This window comes from Melanerpes formicivorus, unplaced genomic scaffold, assembly GCF_026170545.1.
Source record: "Melanerpes formicivorus ecotype bairdi unplaced genomic scaffold, bMelFor1.0.p_v2 SCAF_108, whole genome shotgun sequence".
Taxonomy (NCBI): domain Eukaryota; kingdom Metazoa; phylum Chordata; class Aves; order Piciformes; family Picidae; genus Melanerpes; species Melanerpes formicivorus.
This window is the reverse complement of record NW_027142460.1, coordinates 1,343,310-1,368,684: the sequence shown is the minus strand read 5'-3', so window position 1 is coordinate 1,368,684 and position 25,375 is coordinate 1,343,310. Positions and strand designations below refer to the sequence as shown.

At 55.7% G+C, this 25,375-nt stretch overlaps 1 protein-coding gene across 3 annotated transcripts in view; it reads left to right on the top strand.

The window, feature by feature from the left end:
• PAMR1 (peptidase domain containing associated with muscle regeneration 1) overlaps positions 1–25,375 on the top strand; it is a 111,637-nt gene that overhangs the window by 61,243 nt on the left and 25,019 nt on the right. For all 3 annotated transcript variants that reach the window (XM_068166815.1, XM_068166814.1, XM_068166816.1), the window contains exon 6: positions 412–519. In XM_068166815.1, coding sequence (XP_068022916.1) covers positions 412–519 — 108 coding nt within the window. The remainder of the gene's footprint in view (positions 1–411; positions 520–25,375) is intronic.

Below are 25,375 nucleotides of genomic sequence, written 5' to 3'. Positions count from 1 at the left end.
GGTTTTCCTCATGTTGAGGTGGACTTTCCTGTGATCCTGTGATAGAATAGAATGGAATGGAATGGAATAGAATAGAATAGAACCGAACCAAACCAGGTTGGAAGAGACCTTCAAGATCATCATGTCCAACCTATCATCCAACACCAACCAACCAACTAAACCATGAGTTTACATTATTTGCCCTTTGTCCTATCCTTGGCTACCACAGAGAGTAGCCTGGCTCCATCCTCCTGACAGCCACCCTGCAGAGATTTGTTAGGCATTGCTGAGGGCTCCTCTCAGCCTTCCCTCCTCCAGACTCCCCAGCACTCCTGCAGGATGTGTGCTGGGAAGCACAGCTGTGGTGAGGGAAGGCAGGCAGACCTCCCAGCCTACGAGAGCCCCATGGATGTTCTTGCTTTTCTTTTCTAGCCTGTTCCTCCTCTCCATGTCTGCACGATGGGACATGCATCCTGGAGAAAAGCGGTGCCTACAGATGTGCCTGCCTGGCTGGCTACACCGGGAGCCGCTGTGAGAGCTGTGAGTACAGGTCCCCTGTGCAGGGGCTGGCACTGCCCAGCAGCTGGCACTGCCCAGCAGCTGGCAGCAGGGGCATTGATGTGTGGCTTAGGTCAGGCATGCTGCCAGAGAGCACACTCAGCTTCTTGGGGCCCGCTCTGGGACATGAGGATTTCCACTCCAGAGCCTTGTAGACCAGAGCTGGGGCTGGGAAACAGCATGTCAGAAATGTGGGGATGGACTGGCCTCATCAGACAGGGGTAGGCCTGCCTGCTGTGTTCCACTCTGGGGCTCAGCACACCTCCCAGCTGAGCTCTGGGCAGAGGCAGACCTAGGAAGCTTTTCTTCCTTCCCAGCCACCTGAGAGGTAGGGCTCTGGCACCATGGTCGACAGAGACCTGGGATGAAAGCAGACAAAAAGGGATGGACTCTGTGCATACCCCGCTACAGCTGGTTCTGTCCTGCTGAGTCAGTTGTAAAGTAGCTGGGTTCAAAAGAGTTCAGATCAGTTGTCTGTTCTAGTGATTTAGTTCTTCATGCTTGAGCAGATGTCTTTATCTAGCAGTCCTTGAAAGAGCAAGAGGGGGTAAGTGTTGTGCACTGTATGCTATGGGAAAGGCTGTGTCATCTCTGCTAGCCAAAAAGAGCTTTGTGCAGTATTGAAAGCCACTGAGCTAGAGCTCCAGCTGCCCCTGGAGGGTTTCAGTGATGCTAGTCAAATCCACTTGGGATCATATGTGGTCCAAGCCAGAAGCATGGCTTGCTGTGCCCTGCTGTGGCATCACTCTGGCCACAAGGCACATGATGCCTTGCCAGCTTCCAGGGGTTTCAGTTCTGTGCCAGGAGCAGCCAACCTCAACCTACTCCAGCTCACTGCTTCAGCAGCTTTCCCCAACACGTGTCGCTGTCAGGAGTGAGGTAAAGCACAGTGACAGCAACTCCTTGCAGGCATCACTGTGAGATAAAAGACCTACAGATCCAGAAGCAGCTCCTAAGACCTGACTTTCCTCCCAGCAGAGCAGAGGTAGTTTGAGAGTCTCTGTGAGGCTGAGAAGGTTTTGGTGCCGCCTGCCACATTCTGCCGCACCGCAGAGATTCCTGGGGTGGTTGCTACAGGGCAAGGGCTGCTGAACACTGAGAGTTCCTGCCCCCAGCACTGGTGTGGCTGGCTCTTCTGGCCACCCCCTCTTTCCTGGCAGTCACTGAAGCACAGGGAAGCCCTGAGCTCCCTGCAACTGCTCAGTGAGAATAGGAGAGAGTTAAAGAAAGAGAAAAGGAAGAAAAGATTCCTGACTGCTTCAAACCCAACCTTCAATTTCAAAGGAATTGCATTTCCAGCAAGCCTCAGCCCTAGCTTTGGCAGGCTCTGCACTGCAGTCCAGGCAAGAGAGGAAGCTCAGATTCTTTTCCTAGTTTGCTTTTGTGGTTCCAGTGCAGAAACTGCATGCATGCAGCAGGCAGAGCAACCGACAGAGGACGAAAGGCTGTGATGAAACTCCTGCCTTAGTGTAAAGCATGCAGGGTACCTGTGGCACCAGGATAAAAGGGAGGAGGCACTTGAAAAGCTGCTCAGAGAGGTTTCTAACTTGACAGGCAGCCTGTAGTTTGATTTGTGAAAGCACACTTTAGGTGGATAAAATGCTTCCTGATGCTTGTGGCTGTGGGCTTGCGTTTTGCTGACCTTAGGAAATGCTTTTTCCAGCACCTATGCTGCTGCCTTCCATAGCACAGAGAAAGGTTGGCTGTTTTCTCTTACATGTGGGAAAACCTCATGGCAGATCTCTGTTCCCTCTGGCTCCAGAGCAGCTTTTCCTTTTAGAGGTTTCCTTCAGTTTTGCCAAAGCATATCCTAAGTGTTTTCCAGTGGATGGGGAGACAGAGGTAGAAAAATTCTGAATTGTTTTGCAAGAGCAAAAGGAAGAACTGGGGGGAAAAACACAACCAACCAACCAACCAACCAACCAACCAACCAACCAACCAACCAACCAACCAACCAACCAACCAATCAACCAATCAGTCAACCAATCAACCAATCAACCAACCATCCAATCAACCAACCAACCAATCAATCAATCAACCAACCAACCAATTTTATGGCTGCTACTCTTGAAAAGTCGGTGGTGTGATTTCCTGAGCAGCATTGCAGGTTAAATGCTGCAAGGAGATTGTGGCACGCTCAGAATCCCTCTGTCTGCAGCGCCAGGTCGGCCCTGGGAGGTGGAGCTGAGGGAAATCCATTGCTTTGTGCAGAAAGAGATCATTATTGAGGGAGTACTGACTGCAGCTGTGGGCCCTCTGAGGCTGAGTCCCTCAGGCTGGTTCTTTTGGAGCAAGTCAGGTGTAAGGAAGAGGAGAAATACAGCCCCTTCATGGAAAGTGCATGTGGAAGATCTGAGGTGCTGCAGCAGAAGGCCCTCAGAAAGATAGGAGGGGGTTAAGGAAGACCAAGGACCAGAGGGAGGCTGTGGGGTTATATCACTGTGGAGTGAGTTGAGGCTGAGTGATAGAACTTCAGCAATGGACATTTCAGGACAGAATCAGAGCTCTTCCAAGTCCCTCACCACCCCAATGCAGCTCTGTCTTTTTTGTCTCTTACCCAGATTAAAGATGTGGGAATCACTCTTGGAATTATGGAAAGCACCTCAATGAGATAAACCACAAGGAGCCTAAGTTTTTTTCCTGCTATTAAACTAAATTCCATGTATTCACCAGGATAAGCAGCCCTGGTCAAGCTGCTTTCCTGCAGCAAGAGTCAATCCTCATTGCTCTGTCAGTTACAATCTGCAGCACTAATAAAATAATTAAAGGCACAGATTGCTTGTAAGGAGCAGTCTGCTTTGTCCTCTGGGATGGCAGCCTGGAAATGGTCTCTTGCTTTGCAAACTCAGGGACTAACCATAGAATGATAGAATGGTTTGGGTTGGAAGGGACCTCCAAAGGCCATCCAGTCCAACCCCCTGCACTCAGCAGGGACATCCTCCACTACAGCAGGTTGCTCACAGCCTTCTCCAGCCTCACCTTGGATATCTCCAGGCATGGGGCCTCAACCACCTCCCTGGGCAACCTCTTGCAGTGTCCCAGCAGCCTCCTGCTGCAGAACTTGTTGCTCACATCCAATCTCAATCTGCTCTGCTCTCATTCCAAACCATTGCCCCTGCTCCTGTCCCTGCAGGCCTTTGCCAACAGTCCCTCTGCAGCCTTCTTGGAGCCCCCTTCAGGTCCTGGCAGGCTGCTCTTAGGGCTGCCTGGAGCCTTCTCTTCTCCAGGCTGAACACCCCCAGCTCCCTCAGCCTGGCCTCCTGGCAGAGCTGCCTATCTTGGTGACCTCCTCTGGAGCCTCTCCATCAGGTCCATGTCCTTGCTGTGCTGAGGGCTCCAGAGCTGGACACAGCACTGCAGGTGAGGTCTTACACAGCAGAGCAGAGGGCAGAATCCTCTCTCTCCATCTCTGGCCACATTGCTTTGGATGCAGCCCAGGCTGCCCTTGGCCTTCTGTGCTGCAAGCTCACACTGCTGGCTCCTGTCCAGCTTCTCCCCCACCAGCACCCCAAGTCCTTCTCTGCAGGGCTGCTCTCAATCTCATCCTCCCCCAGCCTGGACTGATCCCTAGGATTGCCCTGAGCCAGATGCAGGACCTTGCCCTTTGCCTTGTTGAACCTTCTGAGGTTCTCCTTAGCCACCTCTCCAGCCTGGCCAGGTGCCTCTGGATGCCTCCATCCTGTCCTTCAGACTTAGCAACCACAGCACTCAGCTTGGTGTCACCTGCAGACTTGCTGAGGGTGCCTCAGTCTCACTCTCTGTGCCATTGATGAAGACATTGAACAGCAGTGGTCCCAGTGCAGAGCCTTGAGGGACACCACTTGTCACCCATCTCCACCTGGACATTGAGCTGTTGACCACTCCCCTCTGGATGCCATCACCCAACCAATTCCTTACCCACTGGACAGCTCACCCATCAAATCCACATCTCTCCAGCATCTGCACTGGAACACAGTGAAGACACATGCTGGAGACCAGCGACAAATCCCTCCTTACAAGCAAGCTGCTCTGTGATGATGCTGCAGTAGGTAACTAATTCCTGTTTTCAATACTTGAGCTTCTTTCTTGTCTCAAACTGAACTCAGTGTACCTGCATGCCTCTGCCAGCTACCCTTGGTCATGCTGAGAGTCACAGAAGTATCATTTAGGCTGGGAAAGACCTTTGTGCTCATGAGTCCAACCATTAACACAACATTTACAAGTCCACTGCTAACCCATGTCCCTCAGCACCACATCACACCTTGTTGGAACCCCTCCTGGGATGAGGATTCAACACCCTGCCTGGGCAGCCTGTGCCAGTGCTTGAGAACCCTTTCAGTGAGGAAGTTTTTCCTAATGTCCAATCTAAACCTCCCCCTGGTGCAACTTGAGGCCATCTCCTTTCCTCTTTACTTGTTACTATGGGCAAGAGCCCAACCACCACCTGGCTCAAACCTCCTTTCAGGAGCTGCAGAGATCCAGGTGGTCTCCCTCAGCCTCTTCTCCAGAATAAACACCCCCAGCTGCCTCAGCTGCTCCTCACCAGCCCTGTTCTCCAGACCTTTCCCCAGCCTCACTGCCCTTCTCTAGGCATGCTTCAGCCCCTCAGTGTCCTTATTGGAGGCGTTAAAGACCCCTGAACCAGCAAGTCCAGCTGATCCTGTCCATGTAGCCTGTGATGCCCTGCCACAGAGCAGCAACTTCCAGAGACGCAGGGTAGGGACAAAGTACCAAACCGAGCGGCCTTGTCCCAGCTCTCTGCATGCTGAAAAGCACCCACTCAAGTATCACACCTCAGTGCCTCTGCTCCACAGTGACTCTGCACCTCAGGGCCTCTGCTCCTCAGGGCCTCTGCACCTCAGGGCCTCTGCTCCACAGTGACTGCACCTCAGGGCCTCTGCTCCTCAGAGCCTCTGCACCTCAGCGCCTCTGCACCTCAGAGCCTCTGCACCTCATGTCCTCTGCTCAGCGCCTCTGCACCTCAGCGCCTCTGCTCCTCAGCGCCTCTGCACCTCAGGGCCTCTGCTCCTCAGAGCCTCTGCACCTCAGCGCCTCTGCACCTCAGAGCCTCTGCACCTCATGTCCTCTGCTCAGCGCCTCTGCACCTCAGCGCCTCTGCTCCTCAGCGCCTCTGCACCTCAGCGCCTCTGCTCCTCAGCGCCTCTGCACCTTAGCGCCTCTGCACCTCAGCGCCTCTGCTCCTCAGTGCCTCTGCACCTCATGTCCTCTGCTCAGCGCCTCTGCACCTCAGTGCCTCTGCTCCTCAGCGCCTCTGCTCCTCAGTGCCTCTGCTCCTCAGTGCCTCTGCACCTCAGCGCCTCTGCACCTTAGCGCCTCTGCTCCTCAGCGCCTCTGCACCTCAGTGCCTCTGCACCTTAGCGCCTCTGCACCTCAGTGCCTCTGCTCCTCAGCGCCTCTGCTCCTCAGTGCCTCTGCACCTCAGTGCCTCTGCTCCTCAGCGCCTCTGCTCCTCAGCGCCTCTGCACCTCAGCGCCTCTGCTTCTCAGTGCCTCTGCTCCTCAGCGCCTCTGCTCCTCAGTGCCTCTGCTCCTCAGCGCCTCTGCTCCTCAGCGCCTCTGCACCTCAGCGCCTCTGCTCCTCAGTGCCTCTGCACCTCAGCGCCTCTGCACCTCAGTGCCTCTGCACCTTAGCGCCTCTGCACCTCAGTGCCTCTGCACCTCAGTGCCTCTGCACCTTAGCGCCTCTGCACCTCAGTGCCTCTGCTCCTCAGCGCCTCTGCTCCTCAGCGCCTCTGCTCCTCAGCGCCTCTGCACCTCAGCGCCTCTGCTCCTCAGTGCCTCTGCTCCTCAGTGCCTCTGCACCTCAGTGCCTCTGCTCCTCAGTGCCTCTGCACCTCAGTGCCTCTGCACCTCAGTGCCTCTGCACAGGGTTACAGCTGCTTCCTCACCTCCAGCTCTGCAAGGTCTTCTCCAGAGGCTCGGCACTGGCTTTGCCTGCTGAAGACGCAGCTGTAGGAAGACATCACTGCTGGTGCCCCATGGCAAATGCTCTCCCCCTCTGCTTTTCCTCCTGCTAGGACAGGGTGTTCCTACCCACGAGTGCTCCCAGGGCTTGCTGGCTGCAGCACAGGTCCCTTAGCCTCCTCCTGGCCTGGGGTTTCCTGTTACCTTTCTTTGGGACAAAGGCAGCGGAGTGGAGCTGCGGCGGCAGCAGGAGGAACTCGGCTGAATGGGCAGCTCGGGGCGCAGATCCCAGTGCCATTCTCAGCCTCTTCCTCGCTCCTGACTGCCAAGAAGAAGAGGTTTGTTCTGCATCCTAATGAACGATCCAGCCCCACAGGCTAAGCTGTATAATGCAGCTCCCTGTTCCAGCCTTTGATGTTGCTAGGGCTGCCCTTCCCCTGCTCCAGGTGGCCTCTGAATATAGCTTTAAGGCCCTTCCCCACTGCAGGTCTAATCCCTGTCCATCCTTCTTGGCCCTCTCGAGCTGTGGCCTGGGCTGCTCTTCAGGATGCCCACAGCAGGCTGAGTGGCATATTTCAGACACTGCTTCACCCCTGCCTTGGTCCTCTATGGGAGACATGAGCCCAGCTTTCAGTGCCTGGCACAGGCCATGCAGCCTTTCAACCCCAGCAGAGGCCAAGGTCAAGCACTGGGCAAAGGCTCTGGACATTAAACCTGGTTTTGTTACCTGGCCAGGGGCATATCCTGCAGTCTTCTATGGGAACCTTTGGACTTTGTTCTGACTGTGCCAGAAAGATTCTCTGGGTGCAGAGTGGGTTGAGAGCAGCCCTGAAGAAAGAGACTTGGATGTGTGTTGGGGGCTGAGCAGCTCCCCAGGAGCCAGCAGTGCCCTCATGCAGCCCAGCAGGCAGTGCTGGGCTGCAGCCAGAGCAGTGTGGGCAGCAGGGCAAGATAGGGGATTTATTGTGGCCTTCCATTATCTGCATGGGGCTACAGGAAAGCTGGGGAGGGACTTTTGAGGGTGTCAGGGAGGGATAGGGCTGGGGGGGATGGAGCAAAACTAGAAGTGGGGAGATTGAGATTGGCTGTGAGGAAGAAGTTGTTCCCCATGAGGGTGGTGAGAGCCTGGCACAGGTTGCCCAGGGAGGTGGTGGCAGCCTCCTGCCTGGAGGTGTTTGCAGCCAGGCTGGAGGTGGCTGTGAGCAACCTGCTGTGGTGTGAGGTGTCCCTGCCCATGGCAGGGGAGTTGGAACTGGCTGATCCCTGAGGTCCCTTCCAACCCTGACAATTCTGTGATTCTATGATTCTGCCCCTGGACTCTGCTCTGCTGAGACCCCACCTCCAATCCTGCCTCCAGTTCTTCAGAAAGTAGAAGGCTGTAACCCCCTCAGGGTATCCTCCTCACAGCACTGCCCCAGGCACTGCTGTTAGCTAAATAAATCAGAAGCTATTTCTCTGTTCATGTCATCCATCCCAAGACAGCCCTGGCCTAGGAAAGGAGGTGTGTATCTAAACCAGATGAATGGATTCATAGGTAATCTCCACTTACCCCACCCCAAATCCATCCTGAGCTTTTCCCTCAGTCTGTCCCCAGGCCTTGGGGACAAAACTATTCACAGGATTCTCCTTGCAGAATCTCCTTGCAGTACAGAGTGATGGATGTCCAGTTCTGGGCTCCTCAGTTTAGGAAGGAGGTTGAGCTGCTGGAAGGTGTCCAGAGAAGGGCAACAAGGCTGGGGAGGGGTCTGGAGCACAGCCCTGTGAGGAGAGGCTGAGGGAGCTGGGGTTGCTTAGCCTGGAGAAGAGGAGGCTCAGGGGAGACCTCATTGCTCTCTTTGACTCCCTGAAGGGAGGTTGTAGCCAGGTGGGGGTTGGTCTCTTCTCCCAGGCACCCAGCACCAGAACAAGAGGACACAGTCTCAAGCTGTGCCAGGGGAGGTTCAGGCTGGAGGTGAGGAGAAAGTTCTTGCCAGAAAAAGAGATTGGCCATTGGGATGTGCTGCCCAGGGAGGTGGTGGAGTCCCTGGAAGTGTTCAAGAGGGGATTGGATGTGGCACTTGGAGCCATGGTTTAGTTGTCAGGAGGTGCTGGGTGAGAGGTTGGACTGGATGAGCTCTGAGGTCTTTTCCAACTGAAATCAATAACGTGGGAAAAGACCTTCAAGATCATCACATCCAACCTATCACCCAACACCAAGTGCCTCATCCAGTCTCTTTTTTGAACACCTCCAGGTATGGTGACACCACCACCTCCCTGGGCAGCACATCCCAATGGCCAATCTCTCTTGCTGGGAAGAATTTCCTCACATCCAGCATAAACCTCCCCTGGCACAGCTTGAGACTGTGTCCTCTTGTTCTGGTGCTGGCTGCCTGGCAGAAGAGACCAACCCCCACCTGGCTACAACCTCCCTTCAGGGAGTTGGAGAGAGCAAGAAGGTCTCCCCTGAGCCTCCTCTTCTCCAGGCTAAGCAACCCCAGCTCCCTCAGCCTCTCCTCACAGGGCTGTGCTCCAGACCCCTCCCCAGCTTTGTTGCCCTTCTCTGGACACCTTCCAGCAGCTCAACCTCCTTCCTAAACTGAGGAGCCCAGAACTGGACACAGGACTCAAGGTGTGGCCTAACCAGTGCTGAGCACAGGGCACAATGACCTCCCTGCTCCTACTGGCCACACTCTTCCTGATGCAGGCCAGGATGCCATTGGCCTTCTTGTCTGCCTGGGCACACTGCAGGCTCCTGTTCAGCCTACCATCAACCAGCACCCCCAGGTCCCTCTCTGCCTGGCTGCTCTCAGCCACTCTGCCCCCAGCCTGTAGCACTGCCTGGGGTTGTTGTGGCCAATGTGCAGCACCTGGCACTTGGATGTGTTCAATCTCCTGCCCTTGGCCTCTGCCCATCTGCCCAGCCTGGCAAGGTCCCTCTGCAGAGCCTCTCCACCCTCCAGCAGATCAACTCCTGCCCCCAGCTTGCTGTCAGCTGCACATTTGCTGATGACTGACTCCATCCCCTCCTCCAGATCATCAATGGAGATGTTACAGAGCACAGGGCCCAGCACTGATCCCTGGGGCACACCACTGGCTGTGGCACCATTCACCACCACTCTCTGGGCTCAGCCTCCAGCCAGTTCCTAACCCAGCTCAGAGTGCTGCTGTCCCAGCCAGGGGCTGACAGCTTGGCCAGCAGTTTGCTGTGGGGGATGGTGTCCAAGGCCTTGCTGAGGTCCAGGCAGACCACATCCACAGCCTGCCCCACATCCACCAGGCAGTCACCTGGGAGATCAGGTTGGTCAGGCAGGACTAGAGTAGAGGCTAGGTTTGGATCTTGCCTCTCACCTCTCCTTGTGCTCTCTGAACACCACACATTTCTGTGGGTATCTTCTGGGGTGCCAGCATCCAGACTGCTTGCAGTGCCTTGGGGGAGCTTTCAAACTCTTCTGCAGGTATGCTGGAATCACAAAGCACCTTTCAGTGCTGTCTCTTTCATTCTCTTCCCCCTCAGAGCTCACTCCAAGGGTTTCTTCCTCCAGGAGGGTTTGTCAGTGCCACATCCCTGAGCCAGCTCCCTCCCAGGCTCCCTGTTGCTGTGCTCAAGGGCATGATTTCAGTGTCCTACACTCTGTTGGCAGCTGGTGCACACCACTGCTGGGGTAGAGTGGCCCCAGGAGGTGGGAGTTATGACACAAACATCCAGGCACTCTCCCACTTGCTCTTTCTTATAGCTCCCATACTCCTCTTTGGGTTCTTCATGAGTGCAGGAGCTGCATTTCACATCCAACCAAATTGCCCTGCTGCTTCCTTAGTACTCTCCTGCTCCTCACTTCCCTTAATTGCCTTTTTCCCTACTCTCTCATCTCAACACTTGGTAATTGCCATCTCTTTTTCTTAAAGAGGCAAGGCCAGGCCTTCCTTTCTGTCTGAACTTGGTGGTGTGCCCCAAGGATCAGTGCTGGGCCCTGTGCTCTTTAACAGCTTTATTCATGATCTGGAGGAGGGCATTGAGACCATCACCAAGCTAGGGGCAGGAGTTGATCTGCTGGAGGGTAGAGAGGCTCTGCAGAGGGACCTTGCCAGGCTGGACAGATGGGCAGAGGCCAAGGGCAGGAGATTGAACACATCCAAGTGCCAGGTGCTGCACATTGGCCACAGCAACCCCAGGCAGTGCTACAGGCTGGGGTCAGAGTGGCTGAGAGCAGCCAGGCAGAGAGGGACCTGGGGGTGCTGGTTGATGGTAGGCTGAACATGAGCCTGCAGTGTGCCCAGGCAGCCAGGAGGGCCAATGGCATCCTGGCCTGCATCAGGAGCAGTGTGGCCAGCAGGAGCAGGGAGGTCATTCTGCCCCTGGACACTGCAGTGGTTAGGCCACACCTTGAGTCCTGTGTCCAGTTCTGGGCTCCTCAGGTTAGGAAGGAGGTTGAGCTGCTGGAAGGTGTCCAGAGAAGGGCAACAAAGCTGGGGAGGGGTCTGGAGCACAGCCCTGTGAGGAGAGGCTGAGGGAGCTGGGGTTGCTTAGGCTGGAGAGGAGGAGGCTCAGGGGAGACCTTCTTGCTCTCTCCATCTCCCTGAAGGGAGGTTGTAGCCAGGTGGAGGTTGGTCTCTTCTCCCAGGCAAGCAGCACCAGAACAAGAGGACACAGTCTCAGGCTGTGCCAGGGGAGGTTTAGGCTGGAGGTTAGGAGGAAGTTCTACACAGAGAGAGTGATTGCCCATTGGAATGGGCTGCCTGGGGAGGTGGTGGAGTCCCCATCCCTGGAGGTGTTCAGGAGGAGACTTGATGGGGTGCTTGGTGCCATGGGTTAGTTGTTTAGGTGGTGTTGGATTGGTTGATAGGTTGGACGCCATGATCTTGAAGGGCTCTTCCAACCTGGTTCATTCTGTTCTATTTGGTTTGGTTCCAAACTCCATCTGAGATCCCTGCAAAAGGCTGGAAGGGCAGCTCATGCACCTTCACAACCATGGCCCTAGAGCAGCACCCCCTGCCTCACAGCACCTTTCCCAGCAGTGCCTGAGCACTGTCCCTGTTGAGCTAGAAAGCTGGAACATCTCAAGTTGGCCATGAAAATGGTCAGGGGGCTGGAGCAGCTCTGCCAGGAGGCCGGGCTGAGGGAGCTGGGGGTGTTCAGCCTGGAGAAGAGAAGGCTCCAGGAAGCCCTAAGAGCAGCCTGCCAGGACCTGAAGGGGGCTGCAAGAAGGCTGCAGAGGGACTGCTTGCAAAGGCCTGCAGGGACAGGAGCAGGGGCAATGGTTTGAAATGAGAGCAGAGCAGATTGAGATCAAGTTCTGCAGCAGGAGGCTGCTGGGACACTGCAGGAGGTTGCCCAGGGAGGTGGCTGGGATCCCATCCCTGGAGATATCTAAGGTGAGGCTGGAGAAGGCTGTGAGCAACCTGCTGTAGTGGAGGATGTCCCTGCTGAGTGCAGGGGGTTTGGACTGGATGGCCTTTGGAGGTCTCTTCCAGCCCAAACCCCTCTAGGGTTCTGTGATCTTTCAGCATATTTACTGCTGGGTTCAGGGTGAGAAGACCTCTGCAGCTCAATGAGTCTGCTGGAGACCTGTGCTGCCTTTGCTCTGTGTGCACTGTGCCTTCTGTGGCAGGATTGGCTGGGTGCATGCAGTGCCCCTGGGTGTGCATTTCACCCTTACCAAGGAGTTAAGCTCAACCACTAAGAAGCTGAGAAATGCCAGCACAGCCATGGGAGCAGTTCAGAAGAGTGAGTGGGGTGGGGAAGGTGGGATGGGGAGAAGAGAGAAGGAGAGAGGTGGTTGAGGCCCCATGCCTGGAGGTCTCCAAGGTGAGGCTGGAGAAGGCTGTGAGCAGCCTGCTGTAGTGGAGGATGTCCCTGCTGAGTGCAGGGGGTTGGACTGGATGCCCTTTGGAGCTCCCTTCCAACCCAAACCATCCTGTGATTTACTCTCATTGGCACTTTGGTGTCCTAGTGAGCACAGCCACACATCCAAGTGCCAGGTTCTTCACATTGGCCACAGCAACCCCAGGCAGTGCTACAGGCTGGGGTCAGAGTGGCTGAGAGCAGCCAGGCAGAGAGGGACCTGGGGGTGCTGGTTGATGGTAGGCTGAACATGAGCCTGCAGTGTGCCCAAATGGACAAGAAGGCCAATGGCATCCTGGCCTGCATCAGGAACAGTGTGGCCAGCAGGAGCAGGGAGGTCATTGTGCCCCTGTGCTCAGCACTGGTTAGGCCACACCTTCAGTCCTGTGTCCAGTTCTGGGCTCCTCAGTTTAGGAAGGAGGTTGAGCTGCTGGAAGGTGTCCAGAGAAGGGCAACAAAGCTGGGGAGGGGTCTGGGGCACAGCCCTGTGAGGAGAGGCTGAGGGAGCTGGGGTTGCTTAGCCTGGAGAAGAGGAGGCTCAGGGGAGACCTTCTTGCTCTCTGCAACTCCCTGAAGGGAGGTTGTAGCCAGGTGGGGGTTGGTCTCTTCTCCCAGGCAGCCAGCACCAGAACAAGAGGACACAGTCTCAGGCTGTACCAGGGGAGGTTTAGGCTGGATGTTAGGAGGAAGTTCTACACAGAGAGAGTGATTGCCCATTGGAATGGGCTGCCTGGGGAGGTGGTAGAGTCCCCATCCCTGGAGGTGTTCAGGAGGAGACTTGATGGGGTGCTTGGTGCCATGGGTTAGTTGATTAGTTGGGGTTGGATGATAGGATGGACTTGATGATCTTGAAGGGCTCTTCCAACCTGGTTTATTCTATTCTCTCAGTGTTGCCCTGCAGTCCCCCTCCTGAGCAGCCAGTGTGACACTGTGGTGTGTTCCAGGGGACACACTGGGGAGCTTTTTCTAAACGTTGATGTCTGTCCCTGCTGCTGAGGCGGGCTGGGGTTGGACTGACTGCAGCATCCCTTGCAGGGGCAGGTCCAGTTGTGTAGTGAAATAGGCCATTCAAGGACCAGAAAGGTTGTCCCTGGGGACACAGCTTGCTGAGAGCTAAGAACAATGCTGATAAAGATCAAGTGGGTAATTGTGAGCAGCAGCCTCCAAATTGCCTGCGGATGAAGCACCCCCAGGGGGTGATCCCAGCATATTTTCACATGGACACAGCCTCATTCACGGGAGCAGGGAGCTGGAAAACACCAGAGGTGAGCTCCCATTGGCTGGAAGGGAGTGAAAAGATTGGGGTTTCAGAAGGGATTATGTCATAGTTTTGTGTGAGGATTCCTAGCTGCTGGAGCCACTGCAGAAGCAAAGGGGCCCTGCAAGCAGGGCTGGAAACCTGCTGTCCCTGGGACCTGGGGCTGGCTGGTCAGCTGCTCGCCTTGTGAGCTCCAGTGCCATCTCCATTGTCCGTGCAAGGAGTGGCAAAAGGAAGCAGCCAGAGCAGACCTGAACTTCCTACAATAGAATAGAATAGACTAGACCAGACCATGTTGGAAGAGACCTTCAAGATCATGGTGTCCAATCTATCATCCAACACCACCTAAACAACTAACCCATGGCACCAAGCACCCCATCAAGTCTCCTCCTGAACACCTCCAGGGATGGGGACTCCACCACCTCCCCAGGCAGCCCATTCCAACGGGCACAGAGGAAGGTGCAGATTCCTCTCTTTTGAAAGAGGAGAAAGGGTAGAGATGTTTATCCAAAATCCTCCCTGGGTAGCAACCTGAATGCACTGCAGGAGGGCCCTTCTGGGGAATAATCCTTGTTGCCCCTCCAGGACTTGTATTTGGTCCTGAAGGCCAGTTCCTAAGGGATATCTAAGTGATGATCTGGAGGAGGGGATGGAGTCCAGCATCAGTAAATGTGCAGCTGACAGCAAGCTGGGGGCAGGAGTTGATCTGCTGGAGGGTAGAGAGGCTCTGCAGAGGGACCTTGCCAGGCTGGGCAGATGGGCAGAGGCCAAGGGCAGGAGATTGAACACATCCAAGTGCCAGGTTCTGCACAATGGCCACAGCAACCCCAGGCAGTGCTACAGGCTGGGGTCAGAGTGGCTGAGAGCAGCCAGGCAGAGAGGGACCTGGGGGTGCTGGTTGATGGTAGGCTGAACAGGAGCCAGCAGTGTGCCCAGGTGGCCAAGAGGGCCAGTAGCATCCTGGCCTGCATCAGGAAGAGTGTGGCCAGCAGGAGCAGGGAGGTCATTCTGCCCCTGTACTCTGCACTGGTTAGGCCACACCTTGAGTCCTGTGTCCAGTTCTGGGCTCCTCAGTTTAGGAAGGGCATTGACCTCCCAGCCCCTTGAGGAGACACCCCCCAGCTCCTTGAGAAACACCCCCCAGCCCCTTGAGACACCCCCCAGCCCCAAAAGCCTTTCCTTCAGAGTTCTGAGTGAGATCCCCTGTGCTCCAGGGTGGCTCAGCTGCCAGCAGACTTCCTGCTGTGGTGGAGTGTGGTGGTGGCATAGCAAAGCTCATGGCACTGAGCACTCTGCTGCTTGCCTTCTCAGCCAGCTCTTGCCAGGCTCTGGAGGAGTCACAGAAGCGTTCAGGGTTGGAAAAGAGCCTCAGGATCACCAGGTCCAACCCAGAACCCTACTCTGCAAGGCTCACCCCTAAACCATAGCCCCAAGCACCACAGCCAAACCACCTTCAAACACAGCCAGGCTTGGGGACTCCACCACCTCCCTGGGCAGCACTTTCCAAGCCCTGACCACCATGGATGGGAAAAAAAAATCCCTAATGTCCAGTCTAAACCTCCCCAGGGGCAGCTTGAGGCCATTCCTCTTGTTCTGTCACTAATTCCCTGTGAGCAGAGACCAGCAGCAGCCTCTCCACAACCTCCTTTCAGGCAGCTGTAGACAGCCAGGAGGTCTCCCCTCAGCCTCCTCTCTTTCACACTAACCATCCCCAGCTCCTTCAGTCTCTCTCCATCAGATTTCTTCTCCAGGCCCTTCCCAGCTTCCTTGCCCTGCTCTGCCCTGGCTCCAGCACCTCCACATCTCTCTTGGATTGAGGTGCCCAAAGCTGGACACAGCACTGGAAGTGTGGCTGGAACAGCTGGGTTGCTGGTCAGTGTGTGGCTTGCTGGTCAGCAGTGCTCAGGAGGGGTGGGAGGTTGGGGGCAGGTGAATTCAATGATCTACAGGAGCTGAAAAGCCTTGCAGCCAGAAAGCCATGGAAGCTCAGCCTGCCAGTCACTGAAGGAGGAATACTAGATGCTGCTGTGGTGTGGTTTGTGCTGCAGCTTGATGATGAGCAGGCTCTGTCTACATGTCCTAGTGAGGAAACTTGCTGGGAGCAGGCAGTCTACCCTGTGCAGGGCCCCCTTGGTGTGTCCTCTGCATTCTCTTGTTGTCATTATCTGGCTTTCATTTTGTGTTTGAGCTACTTAAGTTATAACCTCAGCCCCTGTACTCAGCACTGGTTAGGCCACACCTTGGATTCTGTGTCCTGTTCTGGGCTCCTCAGTTTAAGAAGGACATTGAGAGACTTGAAGGTGTCCAGAGAAGGGCAACAAGGCTGGGGAGGGGTCTGGAGCACAGCCCTGTGAGGAGAGGCTGAGGGAGCTGGGGTTGCTTAGCCTGGAGAAGAGGAGGCTCAGGGGTGACCTCATTGCCCTCTCCAACTACCTGAAGGGAGGTTGTAGCCAGGAAGGGGTTGGTCTCTTCTCCCAGGCACCCAGCACCAGAACAAGAGGACACAGCCTCAAGCTGTGCCAGGGGAGGTTCAGGCTGGAGGTGAGGAGAAAGTTCTGCACAGAAAGAGTAGTTGGCCACTTGAATGAGCTGCCCAGGGAGGTGGTGGAGTCCCTGTCCCTGCAGGTGTTCAAAAAAGGCTTGGATGTGGCACTTGGAGCCATGGTTTAGTTGTCAGGAGGTGTTAGGTATAAGGTAATAGGTTGGACTTGATGATCTCAAAGGTCTTTTCCAACTTGATTGATTCTGTTCTCTGAATGCCTTTGTGGTGGATCTGATCTCACAGCCTTTGCTGCCACTTGCTCAGGAGAGCCTGGGCTGAGCCTTGATGTTGAGAGCAGCAGCAGTGAATGCCAGGCTCTCTGCTGAGGGTAGCTCTGAATCCAGCCCCTTTAGAGAGGACCAAAGCCTGTGCTGAAACGATGGCAGGCTCAGGAGGAGCGTCAGCAGTGTCCCAGGGAGAAGGATGTTCCCACCAGCATTTGCACAGCCTGTTCTGGGAGGTGCTGCTGGAGCTTGCCGATCCGGTGCTGCTACCAGCAGGCTTCTGACGTGATGCCAGCATGCAGGAACACCTGGAGGCAGGCAGGAGCCAGGCAAGAATGCTGGGACTCCTGAAGACTCAGTCTGGAGCCAGGGCTCCTGCCACACACGGTGGTCTGCCCTGAGAGATCCAGGGCTGGCAGCCCTGAAGGGGCAGAGCCCCCCTGCCTCAGGGTGGCCTGGTGCCCCCTGGAGCTGGCAGACTGGCTCACGCTTGCTTGAAAGCCCTGCCCACTGCTTCAGGAAAGGAATGAATAAAAGAGCAGCTCTCCTGAGCACTCTGTGGCACAGCCTCTAGAAATCCCTCACCTCATTCCCTCCTTGAGGACACAGCCATCCCAGCATCATTTGACAGCCAATGGTCCTTCTGCCGCTGGCTAAAGTTAGGCTCCGTGGGCTTATGTGTTAGGCATTCGTCCTCTCCGGGCTCCTCTGCCAAGCTGCAGAGGGTTGGTGTCTCAGGAGAGCCATCTGAGTCCTCCCCCACATCAGTTCATTTCTGCCAGCAAACTCTGGGAGAACCTGGGGCCTCCTCAACTTGTGGATGAATGCTGGGGAGAGAAGGGCTAAGCGTGGGAGCAAACAGCAGCAGGCAGAGATCTCCACGGGCTGGAAGAGCTCATGGGCCAGGAAGAGCTCTGTGATAGCTGAAGGCAACAACTTCTGCCAGTCTGAATTCAGAAAAGCTCTCTGGGCCCAGAGGGCTTTGCAGAGGGCACCCCAAGAGCCAGAAGGAGCTGCTAGAGCTGGCAGATGAGCTGCCAAGATGCTCTCCATCATTTTTCAGCAGTCCTGGCTCACCAGAGAGGTCCCAGAGGACTGGAAGCTGCCAACGTGGTGCCCATCCACAAGGAGGGCAGGTTGGATATGCCAGGGAATTCCAGGCCTGTCAGCCTGCCCTCAGTGCCAGGCAAGGTCATGGAGCAGTCATCCTGAGTGCAATCACACAGCACTTACAGGATGGCCAAGGGATCAGGCCCAGCCAGCATGGAGTTAGGAAGGGCAGCTCCTGCCTGAGCAACCTGATCTCCTTCCATGCCCAGCTGACTGCCTGGTGGATGTGGGGCAGGCTGTGGATGTGGTCTGCCTGGACCTCAGCAAGGCCTTGGACACCATCCCCCACAGCAAACTCCTGGCCAAGCTGCCAGCCCCTGGCTGGGACAGCAGCACTCTGAGCTGGGTTAGGAACTGGCTGGAGGCTGAGCCCAGAGAGTGGTGGTGAATGGTCCACAGCCAGCTGGCAGCCAGGCACCAGTGCTGTGCCCCAGGGATCAGTGCTGGGCCCTGTGCTCTTTAACATCTTCATTGATGATCTGGAGGAGGGGATGGAGTCCAGCATCAGTAAATGTGCAGATGACAGCAAGCTGGGGGCAGGAGTTGATCTGCTGGAGGGTAGAGAGGCTCTGCAGAGGGACCTTGCCAGGCTGGACAGATGGGCAGAGGCCAAGGGCAGGAGATTGAACACATCCAAGTGCCAGGTGCTGCACATTGGCCACAGCAACCCCAGGCAGTGCTACAGGCTGGGGTCAGAGTGGCTGAGAGCAGCCAGGCAGAGAGGGACCTGGGGGTGCTGGTTGATGGTAGGCTGAACATGAGCCTGCAGTGTGCCCAGGAAGCCAGGAGGGCCAATGGCATCCTGGCCTGCATCAGGAAGAGTGTGGCCAGCAGGAGCAGGGAGGTCATTCTGCCCCTGGACTCTGCACTGGTTAGGCCACACCTTGAGTCCTGTGCCCAGTTCTGGGCTCCTCAGTTTAGGAAGGAGGTTGAGCTGCTGGAAGGTGTCCAGAGAAGGGCAACAAAGCTGGGGAGGGGTCTGGAGCACAGCCCTGTGAGGAGAGGCTGAGGGAGCTGGGGTTGCTTAGCCTGGAGAAGAGGAGGCTCAGGGGAGACCTCATTGCTCTCTCCAACTCCCTGAAGGGAGGTTGTAGCCAGGTGGGGGTTGGTCTCTTCTCCCAGGCAGCCAGCACCAGAACAAGAGGACACAGTCTCAGGCTGCACCAGGGGAGGTTTAGGCTGGAGGTTAGGAAGAAGTTCTACACAGAGAGAGTGATTGGCCATTGGAATGGGCTGCCTGGGGAGGTGGTGGAGTCCCCATCCCTGGAGGTGTTCAGGAGGAGACTTGATGGGGTGCTTGGTGCCATGGGTTAGTTGTTTAGTTGGTGTTGGATGATAGGTTGGACACCATGATCTTGAAGGGATCTTCCAACCTGGTTTACTCTCTTCTACTCTCTTCTACTCTCTTCTTCTATTCTATTCAACCAAGAAAATGAATAGGATCAAAGGAGAGCCTGACAGGCCAGAAGACAAACCTGATTGGACTTGGCTCTGCTGACTTCAGCAGGCTGGCCCCAGGCAGCAGCTGCCAAGCTTAGTGAGCTGCATGGAGTGGATGCAGCTGGAGCTGCCTGCAGTTTCTGTTAGGATGGGTTCAGAGCAGTCAGTTTTCAGAGAGATGTCTGTTCTCTGCTGCTTGGGGGGGTTTATTTATTACTTTCTGAATCAGAGAGAGGGGAAAAAAGCAACCCAAGAAACCCAAACTTCCACATGCCCCCTCCAGCAGCAGCATCTGTGAACTGTGATTGCTGGGGCTTGAACCTTCCCTGGCTGCAGAGCTCCTGCCAGCCACTGCCCTGGAGCCAGGAAACAGAATACAGAGTACAGAACCAACCAGGCTGGAAAAGCCCTCAGAGATCATCCAGTCCAACCTCTCACCCAACACCATCTGATCAACTCAACCATGGCACCAAGTGACTCAGCCAGGCTCTTCCTAAACACCTCTAGGGATGGGGACTCCACCACCTCCCTGGGCAGCACATCCCAATGGCAAATCTCCCTTGCTGTGAAGAACTTTCTCCTCACCTCCAGCCTCAACCTCCCCTGGCACAGCTTGAGACTGTGTCCTCTTGTTCTGGTGCTGCTTGCCTGCCTGGGAGAAGAGACCAACCCCCAGCTGGCTACAACCTCCCTTCAGGGAGTTGGAGAGAGCAATGAGGTCTCCCCTGAGCCTCCTCTTCTCCAGGCTAAGCAACCCCAGCTCCCTCAGCCTCTCCTCACAGGGCTGTGCTCCAGACCCCTCCCCAGCTTTGTTGCCCTTCTCTGGACACCTTCCAGCAGCTCAACCTCCTTCCTAAACTGAGGAGCCCAGAACTGGACACAGGACTCAAGGTGTGGCCTAACCAGTGCAGTGTACAGGGGCACAATGACCTCCCTGCTCCTGCTGGCCACACTGTTCCTGATGCAGGCCAGGATGCCATTGGCCCTCCTGGCTGCCTGGGCACAGTGAGGATCCAAAGTGCTGTTGCTGAGGTTCCCTGTGCATCATTTCTCTGGCTCAGGTGCTGCTGTGGCATTTAGCTGCCTCCTGGGCAGTTGCATCAGCTGGAGAAAAGATGCTCAGGCTCTGCTCAGGGATGGCCAAGGAGAGCACAAGGGGCACTGGGGGCAAGCTGGAGCAGAGGAGGTGCCATGGGAACAGAAGGGAAACCTTTGTGGCTGTGAGGGTGCTGGAGCCTGGAGCAGGCTGCCCAGAGAGGCTGTGGAGTCTCCTGCTCTGGAGCCTTTCCAACCCCCCCTGGCTGTGTTCCTGTGTGAGCTGCCCTGGGTGCTCTGCTCTGGCAGGGGGCTTGGACTGGGTGATCTCTGGAGGTGCCTCCCAGCCCCTAACATTCTGTGATTGAGGCTTTCTCCTGACAAAATGTCTCCTTTCTGAGATGTTTACCTTTCTTCTGCTTCAGGCTCCACCAGGCTTTCTCTGACAGCCACTAGGCTGATTTGGCCAGGATGGTGGCACCTGGTGCCTGGAAGCAAGCCTACAGCTCTCTCTTCTGCTGCAGGAGACATCTGCTAGCATTCCCAAGAGCAGAAGCTGCTCTGCCTGTTCCCAAGTGCAGTTTCTATGGCCACTTTCAGTGCTGGGTCTCCTCTGAGCATGCCAGCACATGTTCCATGAAGGAATATTCTGGGGACATAGCACAATGTTCCCCAGGGCCACTACTCAATGGCCAAAAGGAAACATCAGCATGGGGCAGCCTCTGCCCTGGGAACATGCACCAAGGGAAAATCACTTAGCAGGAGCAGCAGCATTTAAAAGCCCTGCAAGCAAGCTGAGAACAACACCCCACACAGTGTGAAGCACTTGCAGCTCCTCTGTCCAGATGGGATAAAAATGGAATTGCCAAAGCTTTTATTAGGAGCAGCAGTGAGAGATGAAAATTGATGTCAGGCATGCAATTCATTATTGAAGGGCTGTGCAGAATTTAGAGCTGGTGCCTGAGAGATGTGAGGAGCTGTCTGGAATGGAACAGGGGAACTGGGGAGAGGAAGGCAGCAAAAGGAAATGATCTTCACTTAATAAAGGGACCCTGGGACAGAAGCAAATGACCAAGTCTGTCAGGAAGGACTGGAAGGATGTTGAGTCAAAGAATGGTTTGGGTTGGAAGGGACCTCTCCAGAGGCCATCCAGTCCAACCCCCTGCACTCAGCAGGGACATCCTCCACTACAGCAGGTTGCTCACAGCCTTCTCCAGCCTCACCTTGAATAGCTCCAGCCATGGGGCCTCAACCACCTCCCTGGGCAACCTCTTGCAGTGTCCCAGCAGCCTCCTGGTGCAGAACTTGTTGCTCACATCCAATCTCAATCTGCTCTGCTCTCATTCCAAACCATTGCCCCTGCTCCTGTCCCTGCAGGCCTTTGCCAACAGTCCCTCTGCAGCCTTCTTGGAGCCCCCTTCAGGTCCTGGCAGGCTGCTCTTAGGGCTGCCTGGAGCCTTCTCTTCTCCAGCCTGAACACCCCCAGCTCCCTCAGCCTGGCCTCCTGGCAGAGCTGCTCCAGCCCCCTGAGCATCTTGGTGGCCTCCTCTGGAGCCTCTCCATCAGGTCCATGTCCTTGCTGTGCTGAGGGCTCCAGAGCTGGACACAGCCCTGCAGGTGAGGTCTCACACAGCAGAGCAGAGGGCAGAATCCTCTCTCTCCATCTCTGGCCACACTGCTTTGGATGCAGCCCAGGCTGCCCTTGGCCTTCAGGGCTGCAAGCTCACACTGCTGGCTCCTGTCCAGCTTCTCCCCCACCAGCACCCCAAGTCCTTCTCTGCAGGGCTGCTCTCAATCTCATCCTCCCCCAGCCTGGTCTGATCCCTAGGATTGCCCTGAGCCAGATGCAGGACCTTGCCCTTTGCCTTGTTGAACCTTCTGAGGTTCTCCTTAGCCACCTCTCCAGCCTGGCCAGGTGCCTCTGGATGCCTCCATCCTGTCCTTCAGACTTAGCAACCACAGCACTCAGCTTGGTGTCACCTGCAGACTTGCTGAGGGTGCCTCAGTCTCACTCTCTGTGCCATTGATGAAGACATTGAACAGCAGTGGTCCCAGTGCAGAGCCTTGAGGGACACCACTTGTCACCTATCTCCACCTGGACATTGAGCTGTTGACCACTCCCCTCTGGATGCCATCACCCAACCAATTCCTTACCCACTGGACAGCTCACCCATCAAATCCACATCTCTCCTGCCTAGACAGCAGGATGCTGAAGGGAGCAAAGTGTAGCTGAAGAGATCATCTATTTCAGTGGAGATAAAATGAGCAGGGAAACTATTTCTGGATGGCTGATAATTGTGACCTGAGGAATGGCTCCTGCTTATGGATGAAAAGGGAGAGCAATTGGCTCTGTTAATAATGGAACATAGTACTTAAGAATTCAGGAGCTCACTGTTCCTCTAGTCTGGTTCTTGTCAGGCTGGGGAATGGTGTCTGTGAAATGTGGAACCATTTGAATGTTTCATATGGGACAGAAATAGTCACAGCATCACAGAGGGGTTTGGGTTGGAAGGGACCTTCAAAATCATCCAGTTCCAGCCCCCTGCCATGGGCAGGGACACCTCCCACCAGCCCAGGCTGCTCAAGGCCTCATCCAGCCTGGCCTTCAACACCTCCAGGGAGGAGGCAGCCACAGCCTCCCCGGGCAGCCTGTGCCAGAGTCTCCCCAGCCTCACTGTCAAGAATTTCTTCTTCCTCTCCACTCTCAATCTCCCCTCTCCCAGCTCAAAGCCATTGTTCCTCATCCTGTCACTCATAGCCCATGTCAACAGTCCCTCCCCAGCTCTCCTGGAGCCCCTTCAGGTACTGGAAGGCTGCTCTGACGTCTCCATGCAGCCTTCTCTTCTCCAAGGTGATCTTTTTTTTCCAAGACATCAAAGCAAGAAGCAAGAAAGGTCATAGGTTTCCTTGGGAATCTGTGAATGTCTTGTGTGGAGGCCTGAGCCAAGCCTGGGGTTTGTTGTGACTGTTTGCCACAGCTGAGCATTTCTGCTGGAGGTGCCTGTAGCCACCTTACCTTACACTGTGCACCTTCTGTGCTCTCCTGGGAGCTGCACTGGGCTGGGGCACAGCAAACTGCAGCAAGGTAAGAGAGGGATTTTAGACTCTAGCTTAGGAAGAAGTTCTTAGTATCATAGTAGTATCATAGAATCAGTCAGGGTTGGAAGGGACCACAAGGATCAGCCAGTTCCAACCCCCCTGCCATGGGCAGGGACACCCCACACTAGATCAGCCTGGCCACAGCCTCAGCCAGCCTGGCCTTAAACACCTCCAGGGACAGGGCCCCAACCACCTCCCTGCACAACCCATTCCAGGGCTTCACCACTCTCATGGGCAAGAACTTCCTCCTCCCCTCCAGCCTCAATCTCCCCACCTCCAGCTTCATTCCATTCCCCCTAGTCCTATCACTGCCTGAGATCCTGAGCAGTCCCTCCCCAGCCTTCCTGGAGCCCCCTTCAGATCCTGGAAGGCCACAAGGAGGTCACCTGGGAGCCTTCTCTTCTCCAGACTGAACAACCCCAACTCCTTCAGTCTGTCCTCACAGGAGAGGTGCTCCAGCCCTCTGCTCATCCTCCTGGCCCTTCTCTGCACACCTTCCAGCACCTCCACATCCCTCTTGCCATAGGGGTCCAGAACTGGAGGCAGGACTCCAGGTGGGGTCTCCCCAGAGCTGAGCAGAGGGGGAGAATCACCTCCCTTGCCCTGCTGGCCACACTTCTCCTGCTGCAGCCCAGGCTCTGGTTGGCTTTCTGGGCTGCAAGTGCAGACTGAGAGCTCCTGCTGAGCTTCTCCTCCCCCAGCACCCCCAAGGCTCTCTCCTCAGGGCTGCTTTCCAGCCAGTCCCTGCCCAGCCTGCATTTGTGCCTGGGATTGCCTCCACCCAGCTGCAGGACCCTGCCCTTGCTCTTGTTGAACCTCCTGAGGTTGGCTTGTGCCCACCTCTGCAGCCTGTCCAGGTCCCTCTGGATGGATCCCTTCCCTCCAGCTGTCTGCTGCACCTTCACTGCCAGGGTGGGGAGCCTCTGGAACAGGCTGTCTGGAGAGACTGTGGATGCTGCTTGCCTGGGGGTGTTCCAGGCCAGATGGGATGAGGAGCATCCAATCTCGAGCAGCTGAGTCTGGTTGAGAGGCCTCCCTGCCCATGGCAGGAGGTTGGAGGAGGTGATCTCTGAGGTCCCTTCCAGCCTGAGCCCCTCTAGGATTCTATGAAGCTTCCCCTCAGAGCCTGAAGTGTTGCCTGCCTGCCTGCTTGCCTTTAGAGACTCCTTGGGCAACATCCCAGGAGAAAACGTGGAGAAACGGACCCCAGGAAGATCTCTCCGCTCCCAGTGGGCTTGCCAGTGCCCTCCTGTTCTCTCCAAGGGCTCTTCCTTGGCTTTTTCTTGCTTGTCATTTATCTGGAGCTTTCAAATGATGAGACTCAGACAATTTGCCCTTGTCTCCTACTCTGCCTTTGCAAACCTTGGCCCAGCAGTTCTCCTCGAGTGAGTCCTTCGTTGTACCCTGCCTGTCCACGCTGCTTTGTCTCCCTTTAAGCATTTTGCTGCATCCCTGCTGGTTTCAGCTGTTAGATGGTTATCATTTTGAGCTTTTGCTAAGCAGGGTGCTCATTCTCAGCTCTTAGTCACTCTCAAGCTTGTGTTTACCTAATGCTTGTTTCCCCTTTCCCTGAAACCTTCCCTGCTTTCCTATTGCTTTCTAGCTGTAAATCCCCTGGTGTCTGTAGAGGCCTGATGGCACCATGGCATGAAGAAGAGGATCAGCCTGACTCTCATGGGCTGCTCTGACATTTTGTTGGCAGCCCTTGAGCTTCTGTCTTTCATATTTGGCTGTCCATTGCCATCTCATAGTAGAACTCTGCAGCCACTTAGGCCATTTCCCAGGTTCCTGGTGGCTTTGTTCTGCTCTTTGCAGAGAGCAGGGTGCAGAGCCTGAGCACTGTAAGCTGAAACTCTGACACTCCTGGTTCCATTGTGGCAGGGCTGTCTCAAACCTTCCAGTTTGGGCTGAGTCCTGCTGGCTTCATGCTGTGATCCATAGATGACTCTGTCTGTAGCTCTCCACCTTGCCTTCTGCTTCTTCCTCTGCCTTGCAAGGGGCTCCTCTGAGAGAAGAGGTGAGGCATTCCTCCTGTGAATTCCTCCTGCCTGACCAACCTGATCTTCCTGCCTGACCAACCTGATCTCCTTCCATGCCCAGGTGACTGCCTGGTGGATGTGGGGCAGGCTGTGGATGTGGTCTGCCTGGGCTTCAGCAAGGCCTTGGACACCATCCCCCACAGCAAACTGCTGGCCAAGCTGTCAGCCCCTGGCTGGGACAGCAGCACTCTGAGCTGGGTTAGGAAGTGGCTGGAGGCTGAGCCCAGAGAGTGGTGGTGAATGGTGCCACAGCCAGCTGGCAGCCAGGCACCAGTGGTGTGCCCCAGGGAGCAGTGCTGGGCCCTGTGCTCTTTAACATCTTCATTGATGATCTGGAGGAGGGCATTGAGTCCAGCATCAGTAAATGTGC